Source organism: Cynara cardunculus, assembly GCF_001531365.2.
Source record: "Cynara cardunculus var. scolymus isolate 2C chromosome LG 10, CcrdV1, whole genome shotgun sequence".
In the NCBI taxonomy this organism is placed as follows: domain Eukaryota; kingdom Viridiplantae; phylum Streptophyta; class Magnoliopsida; order Asterales; family Asteraceae; genus Cynara; species Cynara cardunculus.
Genome location: NC_037537.1, coordinates 23,482,291 through 23,495,303, shown reverse-complemented (window position 1 = coordinate 23,495,303; position 13,013 = coordinate 23,482,291). Strand labels below are relative to the sequence as shown.

Below are 13,013 nucleotides of genomic sequence, written 5' to 3'. Positions count from 1 at the left end.
AAAATCATAGATTCTGACATGATATCAACTGTTTTGGGTCCTCTTCACATGTGAATTACTAGATAATCACAAATGAAATAGCAATGCATATATGAAACTGATTTAGTTCATATATTCATTGTTATGTGCATATTTGAACTCGAATAATTCACATATGAACTATTTAATTGATCCACAAATGAATCTTGGATTCACATATAGCGTTATAGTTTTAAAATCAAAATCAACATCTTGCTCAATATCGTTTTCTAAATTTAGATTCATATTGAAAGAATACAAGATTTGATCGAGAAAAATATTAAGAAATTTAATAATCTTGATAACCTAGAACTGCGATATACGATCGAGAAAGAATCGATGATAGGATTGCCATAAAATCGGATTTGATTTATTAGAACTGTTAATGGAGGACCTTACGCTGCTCTAATCTTGTTAATTACAATCTTTAGTTACTAATTACCATATTACCCTTCGTTTAATAATTTTTGATCATTTAATCTAATGGCTATGATGAATTTTCCCTTTCTCGTATAGCCAATGGCTAATTACCATATTACCCTTCATTTCATAAATTTTGATCATAAGTTGTGTGTATAAGTCTGAATAGGTTTGTAGCAGTATCTGTCTAGGAGACGACCCTATTTCCATACAAAAATGTACTTGAAAAGTGCTTGTGTTGCACTTGTTTCTGATTCTAATTCAAGAAACGAGAAAAAAAGTGAAGGTATGTTCAACGTTCGTCGATGAACATAAAAGTCAAGGGGCACAAATGCAATTTTCATGCATATAGATGGGTATTTCTTAAAATCGGTTAAAGAAAGAGTTATTTAGGGTCTAGATGCAATTTTTCTCTATATAAAGGTGTGTCCGCATGTCGGTGTCGGAAGCGTGCATATGTAACCGTATCCCATGACGACGTACACTACCAATCACGATCAAATGCGACAACATCTTCACGAGCATATTAACGACTTGGGCTTTGGCCACCGCATAGACGATAGAAACCACATTTAGAATCGATCTATTAAACAACTTTAAACGAGCTTTTATTTAGTAATATAACGTGTAAATTTGTTTTTTTTTAAACTTAAATGTATTACTGCTATTAAAAATCTTTACTTTGTAAAACTGATTAGTTTGTAAAAATTTTACCGTTTAAAAAATTCCTTAATAGTTTAACGTCTGTCTGTTTGTTAGTGATTTAATAAGGCTCATGAGAATCATAACTTATTCGATCAACAAACGAAGTTTTTTTTCCCAAACATGTCACTCTCAATTAAAAAACACGTTTTTTTCATCTATAAAAAACTTTCCAATCAAAACATTCTCAATCTGTATAGACAAATTAATTTACAAATACAATTTTATTTATATTTAAAAAACAAAACAACACCAAATGATTGATTCCATAAGGGTGAATTAACGAAATACCCCTTACTTTTTGTACATGAGATGTTTGAGATTGTTTATTTTAACATTTGATATTTTTTTAAGTGTTTATCGATTTATATGATATTAAATCAGAGCTTTATAAAAAGTATTTGGATTAATTTATGGTGGTATAAAAATGTAATAAGCTGATATGTATTTTTTTTTTCATTCAAACACTAAGGAGCCGTTTACAAAATACTTATGCAGTAAGTGTTTACCAATAAAATTTAACACTATTATTTATTTACTGGGTAAGATTTTAATCCACTAAAACGACATTACATGCAATAATTTACCCAGTAAGTGTTTACCATGGTAAAAATCGTCACCCTCACTTACCGGATAAGACTCTTGGTCTTTGTCTCGTTTTTACAAGATAAGATTATTGGTCTTTACCATATTCATCTAGTGAGATAACGTAACTTAATAAGTGTTTATCCAAATAAGCGTCATGTCTAAAATCTATTTATTATCGCTGATCATGCTTTAATAAAGTGACAAACCCTTGTCACTGGTATCACCGGAGAATAAGTTCATAAAACCACCCCTGAGAAACAGCGGGACCGTTTTGGCTTTCAGACCGGTCGTCTTCATCGGCGACAATATTTCAACCAGAGGGTAAAAGATCCTCTGATTTCTCTCTCCTCCGTTGAGCCGTCGTGCTACTGTTTGAGAGAGAGAGGAGGAGAGAGAGAGAGAATTTGATTGATGTGATAATCGAGGTTAATTTTCAATTCGATTAGAGGACCCACCATGATCTTGGACTTGAGTCCCAACAACACAATTCGAGGGAATTTATAAGCACGAGATCTCTTCTCCCTATGAAAAGGTAAGCTCCAAACTCTTAAATCCTTGATTTTCCCCTAGTTATCACCCTCCAACACACTTCGACAAACCCTTGTTTCCTGGGCTCTTCATGTCTTCTTCATTATTAGGGTTCGTTGATTAGTTAAGATTTTGTTTCAGATATCAGCAACTGCAAGAGTTTAATGATATTTGAAGTTTGAGGTTTTACATTGAACAAAGAAAATGTAAATAATTTTATATTTCTTGATTTCTTCCCCTTTTTAACTTGTTAATTGTTAAATTCTTGGGTTTTTGATAAGAAGGGGCTTTTATTTTTGTTTTCAACTTTTAGTTAGTTTGTTGATTGGTTGAAATTGACGATCTGGAATTCTGTGAATGGAGAATGGACCATGCACTGAGACTTGCTTTGCTGCTGATGCTTCTTGCTTTAGGTATGCACTTTTGTAGTTGATCTGCAATTACTTGTGTAGATTCTTAAATGAAAAAGAATATTCATCAAACAGAATCTTGAATCCAGTTTGAAAAATTTATGTACCATGAACTCTAAATACTCTTTGGTTATTATGATGTATTGAAAGAATATTACTGTGTAATTAAGATAATCGTTTCCCTAGTGAACTTAAAAAGAAGCTGATTGGTTGATCCATGCCTTACAGATTGCAAGAGTAATTCTATCATAAATACTTATCATGTTGGAGTTACTCTTATCTATCTATGCCTTACTAAGTTAAACTTCTTTCTAGATAAAAATGGTAACTTCATGTGGTCACCTTTGTGTTTGTGGATGTATATATACATCCATATGTTTACATATCTTACTGGAAGTAGGTATGGAATTAAACCATATTCATTTTGTTGTTTAATGAATAGTGTGGCATTGGAAATGTGCGTGTGACTGTTTGTATATTTATATTGTCCTGTTTAACATAATTGTTTCAATGGTTTTCTGCTTTTTGCCACAGTGTATCCATCTTCTAGCGCAATCGACTTTGAGCACTGCAAAAGTTCAGTCAAGCAATGGGCATCTTCTTCCCTTCACTCAGATACCAAGGATGGTCATATTCTCAAGGACTTGCTGTTTTTTCTTCATGTCCCAAGAACAGGAGGGCGGACTTATTTTCATTGGTAACTTTCGTTTCTTTCTGCATTGCAGTTGCTTATTCAGCTTTTTAAGAGTATTACTGTTACAAAATCTTTTGTGGCTTTGCTTTATCTTCACAGCTTTCTGAAGAAATTGTATTCTAGTGCTCTAGAATGCCCACGATCTTATGATAAATTGCGGTTTGATCCTGGGTAAGTCTTATAATTGTTAAAAGTTATTTGTTTATTGATTTTTTGGTTTCTGAAGGTTATGTGACCTATGATCCCAGACAATGACATCAAGGCAGAATCACTGAGCTGTTTTCTGTTAAGAGTTCATCAGAGCATAAAACTCAGATTAGTGAGAACTAAAAGAGAGTAGATGAAGTGCAACTTTAGTATTGCAGAGTAGGGTGGTTGATGTTCTTTTACGTAATGTGCACCTCGGTACCTAGGGTCATGACATAAGAAGAGGGAGAAACTGAAAGGCCATGTGCATTTTTGAGACAAACGAGACTGAAGTTATATTGTATGAGACTGATGCCAGCTATGATATATAGTATAACAACCAAAACCAGAAATATGAACTAAAATACCAACAAGTTCCATAAGCAAGTACTACTTTGGTCCCAGATATAACAATTCACTGAAAGAGAGCATTCTCAATGTTCTAGCGGAACCACTAAGAGAATTATTGAAAAATACTAAACCGTAAAGACAATAACAACATCAAGTGGAACAAGTATTTGAAAGATCATCCTCAATCCATGCTCAAACCGGCAACTTACCCTTGGCTTTACTCGTACCCCCTACTAACGAATGCCCTAAAAACATTTATTCTAGAAAATATGGGTTAGATCGTAAGGTCTAGTGAGTTTTGATATATAACAAATGCATTCAAGAAAGTATCATCACTTAGTCCATTAAATATAAATTCAAACGACCAATACTTCTCAGGGTAACTAGCCTAAGCAGTCGTACACAAATGATCCATTACAGACAACCATCCTGACATGATCGCAATCAGTGTCAGTGATGTAACCCCATGAAACAAATTCACGGTATGCCATTCCTTCTCCATGTGGACTGTCACATTCTCACATCCAACCCTCCTGCTGTGTAAGTTAACCCCTTCTGAAACACCCTGTGTAATCCACATAAAAATTATGTTTAACCATCAAATTGTAGAATCGTAATTCATGCATTTCATATATGGAGTGCAATTTCAACAAATCGGAATATTCAAGATTAAGTCCAGTTCAGATCATATATGGAACATTTATGCATAAGGTTTCAATTTCCAAAAAGTGTGCAAAGAAACTCACTAGATCTTACGGTCTAACCCGTATCTTCTAACATAAATGTTTCCAGGGAATTCGTTAGTAGGGGGTACGAGTAGAGGCAACGGTAAGTTGCCGATTTTTGAGCATGGATTGAGGATGATCTTTCAAATACTTGTTCCACTTGATGTTGCTATTGTCTTTATGATTTAGTATTTGTCAATATTTCTCATAGTGCTTTTCCAGAACATTGAGAATGCTCTTTCTCAGTGAACTATTATGCCTGGGACCAAAGTCGTACTTGTTTATGGAAGTCGTTGGTACTTTAGTTCATATTTTTGGTTTTGGGTTGTTACATATAGCTCATTGAGCTATTATTAATTAGCATTATGTCATAGGTGCATGAGATTTAGTGTTGTTGAAGTATGGATCTTAAGGTGGAATGGTATACATTAAGTAGAAAATCTAAGAAACATTGACTAAGTATTGATATCTGTCCTTCAGATGCACTGGTGAGGATTGAAATTCCAAGGAGAGGCTGGCTGGATGGGGAAAGATATGGTAGTTTCTAGTAGTAAAAAGGTTCTTAAATTTACCATAACATATCAAGCACTGTAGACGATTGCTTTCTGATTGTTAAACAAACTAGTCTTGGTTAACCCCACTACTTTAAGATGAATATTAGTTGGTGACATTGATTATTTATTTTCCAATTTCAAAGATGCAGCTTTAAATCTTAATGCATGATGCATGAATAATTTAACTTTCATACTTGGTACTGCTGATCACTTGGTTTAGGGGATGTTTGGTTGGTTTTCCATTAAGTCCTGTATGGATAAAGATGTCTGTGTGACTGTCTATATAGATTGTGAGGGTTTTTGTTTGGGAGGATTTTTCCATAGATGGAAGAAGCGTGTTTTTTAATTGGGAAATAGGTTTGGAAAAAACTTGGCTTTCTGCATAAAGCTCCCCCTAGAAGCTTATTGAATAAGCCACTTTCTATATCATTAAGCCAGTACCAAACAGTCATCTGTAGCTGACCGAATAAGCTATGAGTCTCATTATGCTCATTAAGCTGCTAACAAACAGGCCCTTACTCAGGCATATGATTCATGTGATACTATTGAATAACAAGCCTTTAGTTTTCCATTTGAAAATTCCTGTGCTTGAGAGTTCCTGATAATTAAATAGGCCAAGAGCTTATGCTTGTTTCTAAATGTTATAGTTTTGCGTTCTTGTGCAGCAAACCAGATTGCAGGCTATTGGTAACTCATGATGACTATAGCATGATGTCTAAACTTCCCAGAGAGAAAACTTCAGTGGTAACAATTCTGAGGAACCCCATTGAGCGTGTTTTTAGTGCTTATGAATTTTCAATAGAGGTAGCTGCTAGGTTTCTGGTGCATCCCAACTTGACGTCAGTCATAAAAATGTCTGGACGGTTGCGGTCAAAGAATGGTGGTATAAGCACTCTCGAGATATGGCCATGGAAGTATCTGGTTCCTTGGATGAGGGAGGATTTATTCTCGCGGGTATGTCTTTTAAACATTTACCATGAAAATGACTAGCCTTGGCAATTTATTAACTGTTTTCTGATTTGTTATGTATTTGAAAAAGGTTGAGCTTTTGTACCACATGTGAATATAGATAAGAGGGAAAACCCTCAAGAAAGTTGGGAAGGGGTGACATTGAACTTAATAAGACTAGGTGTGTGCGGCTGAGTGATTATATAAATCTAATAGTTGTACTCATTTCTTTTACAAAAATCCATAACAAATCTGATGTCAAGTGCAGGGTTTGACTTCCTTTGCCTTGTATTTAAAAGATAAAAGTTTAGTGTATGATACAGATTACCATAGTCTTTTGTCATAGACGATTCTACTACCTCAGTTGATTTATGTAAACACTTGCAACATTTTATATGCTCTTTTCAGGAATATTGTTATGCAACTGATGAATCTGTTTACTTTGATATTATGAACAGCGAGATGCCAGAAAGAGAAGGGGTCCACCTTATTTTTATGGGAATGATTCATATAATATGGAAGAAATTGTGATGCCATTACATGAATACATTCATCACCCTGTAGCTCTGGACCTTGTTCACAATGGTGCCACATTTCAGGTACAAACCTTCATGAACAAAATGAAATTTGCCAGCCAGGTAGATTGAGCTTAATCATGTTAGTTTTATATAAGTCCAGTCATCACTGAAATGGGTCACATTTTGAATTTTACTTTTGTTGGTCACAATTCAATGAAGACGAAGGCCTAATGCATTTGTCTAAATCTTCACCGTTTAATCAATCTCATGCCAAACTGATAAATTTTGAACTTACAAGAATAACTTATAGATTGCCAACAAAAGCTTTTGTTATGGCTAATTGTTTTTGATAAAGGTTGCAGGTTTGACGAATAATTCTAATATTAAAGGGGCACATGAACTGCGCCAGTGTGTTATAACCTATCAGATTCTTGGAAAATATGTGCTTGAGGTTGCAAAGGTAATGATAAAGATGCTATATGTTGCCCCCAAGATTGAAGAGCCTGTTTTATCCATATTACTTGATGATGTTTTCTCTTACTTTACAATGGTGGTTTCCTGCAGAAAAGGCTGGACGATATGCTGTATGTTGGAATCACAGAGGATCACAGAGAATCTGCAACAATGTTTGCAAATGTAGTTGGCGCGCAAGTTATTTCTCAGTTAATGGCAACAACTGTAAATGATAGTACATCAGGTATTTGTTGATTGTTACTATTGTTATTCTTGAATGTGATTTTTAGTTGTCACAGAAGGTATCTTTCAAGGATAGTCTTCTTTAAAGGGATCCACATTATGTTTTTTACTGGCATACAGGAGTTGTCATTTGGTGCCTTCCATATTTTTCCACTTTATTGCATGCTTAGTAGAGATCACTCACGCAGATGAATGTTTTTTTCAACTAATAAAATTAAGCCAAGCGTTTGTTTCGGTTCTACTTGGTGAGATCTATTACTTGCAATTTGACATCGTAGAATTTTCTCCTAGCTTCCAAGTATAAGATATAACAAGGAACCAGTGGTTATCGATGAAAAACCTCGAAATTGGGTTCAGAAGAACATATATTAGGTAGGAATTTTAGCTTGTGCCTGCTGTAATATCTTTCTAGGTTGCATTTGAACATTTTCTTCTGTTTATATCATGTCTTTGATTCAAAATACAAGATATAGTCATATAGTGGAAAATATATATGTATTTGGCCCCCTTAGTATGGAATAACATATTGTTTGGTCACTATATCTTTAAAGTTTATCTATTTCAACCATTTTATTTCATGTCCCATTTGCGTAATAGTCCCGCTTTCCTGTTAAAAAATCTGACATTTCCTAACGTATATGTCCCTAAGGAGCATTAGAACAACATTATTTCAGCAAGGGTAAAATGGTCCAATAACGTTCCTTTTTGCCAGGAAAGTAGGATTGGTGGACAAAAGTGCACAGAAGATGGGTTAAGGGCCAAATAAATACTCCCTCCCTTCTTGTTAGTTGTCCTCTATTGACTTAAATGTCATGCTTCAGGAAAATTATAATTATCTTTTTGTGCTGTAATCTTAGCACCAATTTTATTGTATACCTTTTCTTGTAACTTCCAAAATTAAATATTTTGGCAGTACTTTGTTGTACATTCAATATAACTACTAACAGAAAACGAAGGAAGGCAGTTTTGTTTTTTGAATGACCAAACTTATTTACTTGATATATTTTCTCTTCAGCAACTGGCCAAAATTACATTTTCTGATTATATCTTGTTCTATGGATCTTTTATTTATGGGGTTGTAGTATTTTCTGAAATGTGTTACTGCTTGTGATGCAGAACAGGGTCCTTCATTTTCTGATTCCAGCACTGATACAATTCACGATCAGGTAATAGGTGGTGACTTTTCAGTAAACAGCAAAGTTCAAGTGTATTATCTTCAAATGTTGTGCCAATGACAGACTTAATTTGCATGCATAACAGGATAACAGTTCATCTACTGTTGAAGCGAAAAGCGAAAATGTAATACCCTTTTCTCATGACATGCTTGTTGACACTTTAACTTGTTCAAATATAATGATATGTTACCGCTAACACGAGACTCAGAGGATTTTATCTTCTCCTTAGATGACTGTGGGGAAACTCATGGATACCTATGAGACCTGCATTTCATCACTAAGATCGTCCCAGTCGCAACGGCGTACTGCTTCTTTAAAAAGGATCTCCCCAGCAAACTTTACGAAGGAGGTATGTTATATATTCCCCATGCTTCCTTTTGACTTCTTTACTATGTAAATTCCTTCTTATTTCTTTGCTTCAAGATATAAAGAACACATATCAAATCTACATGATCACTCAAGAAGCAATAATGGAAGCAGTCATATTAGCATTTTTGGAAGAAATTAGATGGGGTTGACTGAATGGTAAAATTAAAAGATGTGCACATGGTCAAAATCATCTAACTATAATTAGAGGGAAGATTGCGGTGGTTTGGCCACATTGAGGAGGGTCTGTTTGGTTTGGTTTGGTTTTTAATTTGATGTTCTTTATGGAACAGAGGTTAAAATTTTAAAAGTCTTTTTGTTCATGATCCTTGGTCATGTTTTATTATTGCAAATTGATCGCTATGATGCTGTGCCTTTAGCTTGACAGACCTTACTGTTGTATAACATCTGTAAAATGAAGATTGTCAAAATATGTGCCCTTCTGTCCTTCCGTAAGTATCTCTGCTCTGTTGCTGAGAAGTACTGACTAGCAGTAGATATATACAACTTATAAGTATTTATTCTATTATTGAAGCTCAAGCAACACTTTCTTTGTGAATGATCTCTTTTGTATGCACTATGCAGAAAGACTCACAGATAAAGCTTTTTTGTCTTTTTATTTCATCCGTCCCATTAAATTATTACACAGCTTCCTTCACGGGATGTCTTGTGAAAATCGCAACAGCATTTCATTCTTTTGGAAGGTTTTAATGTGAAAACTACATATCTGTCCATTATCATATTTAGAAATAAATTGATTTTATTGATTAAGTTCCGAAAGTTTCCTCTATTTTCCGTCACTGATATTACAAATTCTGAGACCTTCAGGCACGTCAGCATGTACCGGATACGCTTCTTAAAGAAATCATTTCGCTCAACAGTCTTGACATCGAACTCTACAAATATGCCAAGGAAATTTTTCAAAAGCAGCATCAGATTATGGAACAGAAATTACTTGATTCTAATCAAGTTAAGCCTGTAAGTTCCCATCTTCTAAAAACTTGAATTCGGTTTAAAAGGTCCCGTTTGAGTTTCACCTCCATAAAAAAGATTCATATCTGTCAAGACCATGTTTGGCAACCATAAGTTGACTTATTTTTTGAGTTTATCAAAAAAACGATTTGAGTTTATCAAAAAACCTCCAATAAGCTCTGTTTTTTTTCCAATTATGCTCCTTGTATTTATCCAATTAATTTTTCAACATGTCCTTTTAGTTCACTTCACATTATCAACTAGTTTTTAACCAATCGTGACTAGCTTATCAGCAGATTTGCCAAATATATCCCAACTCTCAAGCCGATTTTTCGTTTTCAACTAAATCATGGTCAATTCTTGGAGGTTTTGTATTTGGCTTATTTTCTTGATGAAAATAAGCCTTTTCATTCTCCATTTCATGTTAATCCCATTTCTTAGAGCTTCTCAGATTCTCCAAAACAGAGAAAATAGAGATTTTGGGCGTGTTTTTTTGCTCCAACAGATTCTCTAAAATAGAGAAAGTTGAAAAGAGAGTGTAAAAATCTCCAAATTTGGATATCACCCCAAAAACGATTACAATGAGAGAGAGTTAATATATTTCCACCAATAGGAAACTTTGAAAATAAATTAAAAAAAGAGAAATAATATTTTATTAGATAAATGAAATATTCAATGTTGTAATATCCAAAATGGAGAATCTATTGGAGTTGAATGTATCTTTGTTGTAGAGATTTGAAATTTCATCCTCGATTTTGGAGAATCCGTTGGAGATGCTCTTAGTTGTTGACCTCGAATTTCGACAGTGGTCAATCCTAGGTTTTTGACTTATTTTCATGGATCATTTGCAGGCGAAATGGAACATGATGCTTAGCAGCATCGATTCCGCATGGACAGTCTTTTACATTTTCGTGTTTGTGTTCTTGCTTTTCTTCATCTGCTTCTATGTAAGTGCAAAAAGAAGAATATCTAAACTTAAGGTGTGAAAATTTTGATTAAAATGGAAATTATAGCGATTCGAACATATAAAATATTAGGAAATGAAACATTAAGACACCCCTGTTAAGACAGATTAGAAAGGTAACAGTGCACATGATATATTATGGAGGTCAAATATATTAATGAGTGATTTTCAGAGAACTTCTTGTACTTCAATGTGTCAAATGTCTACATTCAAGTTTAAAGCAGGATTTGGCTGATTGGTACTTGTTGAATTCATTTTGACTTTGTTCCTAAAGTTGTGGAAGCCAAGTGTTGACTTTTTCTTGTTGCAGCAGATTTGAGTTTCTTGTTGAATTCTGGTTCTTGATTGAAAATTAATTTGGTTTATAGGTTTATGAAAGATGTAACAGATAAAAGGTTGATGTTGTAAAGTTATGGACGTGTAACGTCCATGCTTACCTGGTAAGCACTACCTTATCGGATGAATATGTCATGGATAGAGAATCTTATCCGGTAAAAGCGATGACAATGGCAAAGGTCTTACCCGGTAAGTGAGAGTAACAACTCTTACCCGGTAAGCGGATAAATTGTTGCATACAATGTTGTTTTAATGGGTAAAATCTTGCCCGATAAATGAAGGTGTTCACTCTTAGCGTTTTCATCAGCATGCCTGGTCATGGATGCATCAACAATGGTGATGTTTTTTTTCCTGGAAGTATTTCGATAATCTTAGTTGTCAAACGCTTTCGCGAGCAAAGTCAAGCCACATGGGGTAGAATTTTCACAAATAGGTATCGGGTTATACTACGGTCCTACCTATTTGCTCTATGATTTCGTAATTTACCTCCCTGATGATAGTCGTGAGACCAGGGTCGTTCTTTTTGGGAGTGAGCAGACCCGAAACATATAGGTACCCGAAAGATATAATGGATGGTAGTTGAACTAAAAATATTAGTACACAAAAGGTCCAAAGCGTTTTTGTATGTGACAAGAGCTTAAAAGAATTTAGCAGATAATGGGACAAGATATATCTATTAATTACATTTGAAAAGAAAATTTGTAAAAAATTTAGATAATCATATGTTTTATACTGTTACTTATTTTTCCTGTACGTTTATTTGTATTGCATCAAGGACCAAGAATATCAGTTATTGTTATCTCTATTTGATTGACTACTAATCTGTTTTCATGCTTCAACAATAAAATGGAGTCTGAATGAGTATTGACCATAAGCAGCCAAACAATCTGCATCAACAGATAACGACTTTAAGTTTGAACCTTTAAGGTCTTAAGCTTGTTATTGCTATTTGTTTATGTTGCTTTGTAACTACTTTTGTTGGTTATTGCTATTTGTTTTTGCTTATGTAGTTAGTAATGTACTATTAATTCATGCCTAACGGTATTGTTATTTGACGACTCATCTATTGTTCTTATGAGTTATACTGTATTTGATGATTGATCAGTAAATGCTCTTAGGCAAATGCATTTAGTTAATTGTCTGTGTTTGTCATGTTTAATAAACTTTTAATCATAACATCTTACAGAGCAAGAAAAAAAAATGAGGGGAAACTAAGAAAATTCATACCTTCTACAAAATTTATAATCTACCTGCTCTATCATGTCTGGATATCAAATGCAATATATAGGAACCCATTTTATGTAACTTTTCGTGCAGATCGTTTTTAATTCACCAACTTAATAACCTAAATAAAATTCCATAATAGTATTTGTTATAAGAATCTCTTTTGTGTGCCTCATATATTTTTCGAATGTTAATAAATAATTTTACACTCTTTTTTAATATTAAAATTGGATTAATTCATGCATTAAAAATAGGGAAAAGTACAATAAAAACCAATTGACTTTCTTGTTTGGAATGATTAAGTCCTTAGACTTTTTTTTTGGAACAAAAAAGTCATTGGACATTCCAAAACATGTTAAATAAGTCCTTGAATAATTTTTTGGAACAAATAAGTCATTGGACAATTTTTGGAACAAATAAGTCCTTGGACATTCCAAAAAATGTTAAATAACTCCTTGGACAATTTTTGGAACAAATAAGTCATTGGACATTCCAAAAAATGTTAAATAACTATTTGGACAATTTTTGGAACAAATAAGTCATTGAACAATCCAAAACATGTTAAATAACTTCTTGAACTTTTATAAAATATGTTGGATACATTCTTATGACTTGTACAACTAGTTAAAGTGGTAAAA

At 33.8% G+C, this 13,013-nt stretch overlaps 1 protein-coding gene across 8 annotated transcripts; it reads left to right on the top strand.

Annotated features, from left to right (window-relative positions):
• Positions 1-1,981: 1,981 nt before the first annotated feature.
• LOC112519442 (protein-tyrosine sulfotransferase-like) lies at positions 1,982-11,069 on the top strand. Of its 8 annotated transcripts, none has more exons than XM_025127561.1 (13): positions 1,982-2,260; positions 2,620-2,669; positions 3,201-3,363; positions 3,460-3,531; positions 5,842-6,130; positions 6,583-6,723; positions 6,998-7,102; positions 7,207-7,339; positions 8,455-8,504; positions 8,599-8,637; positions 8,743-8,862; positions 9,708-9,857; positions 10,703-11,069. In XM_025127561.1, the coding sequence occupies exons 1-13, from the start codon at positions 2,253-2,255 to the stop codon at positions 10,835-10,837; spliced, it is 1,455 nt and encodes a 484-aa protein (XP_024983329.1). In that variant the 5' UTR covers positions 1,982-2,252; the 3' UTR covers positions 10,838-11,069. The 8 variants fall into 8 exon arrangements, with proteins under 8 accessions (XP_024983329.1, XP_024983325.1, XP_024983328.1 ...); XM_025127557.1 differs by having other exon boundaries at positions 5,824-6,130; XM_025127560.1 differs by lacking the exon at positions 1,982-2,260 and adding an exon at positions 2,321-2,462 and having other exon boundaries at positions 5,824-6,130.
• The last annotated feature ends 1,944 nt before the right edge of the window (positions 11,070-13,013 follow it).

What these genes read in the sequence shown, in the direction of transcription:
- LOC112519442 (XM_025127554.1), top strand. Translation starts at nt 2,988, where the DNA reads ATGGTAACTTCATGTGGTCACCTTTGTGTTTGTGGATGTATATATACA. An exon ending in ACATATCTTACTGGAAGTAG is followed by an intron (nt 3,067 to 3,200) that starts GTATGGAATTAA and finishes TTTTTGCCACAG; the next exon opens with TGTATCCATCTTCTAGCGCA. An exon ending in TTGAAGCGAAAAGCGAAAAT is followed by an intron (nt 8,638 to 8,742) that starts GTAATACCCTTT and finishes TCTTCTCCTTAG; the next exon opens with ATGACTGTGGGGAAACTCAT.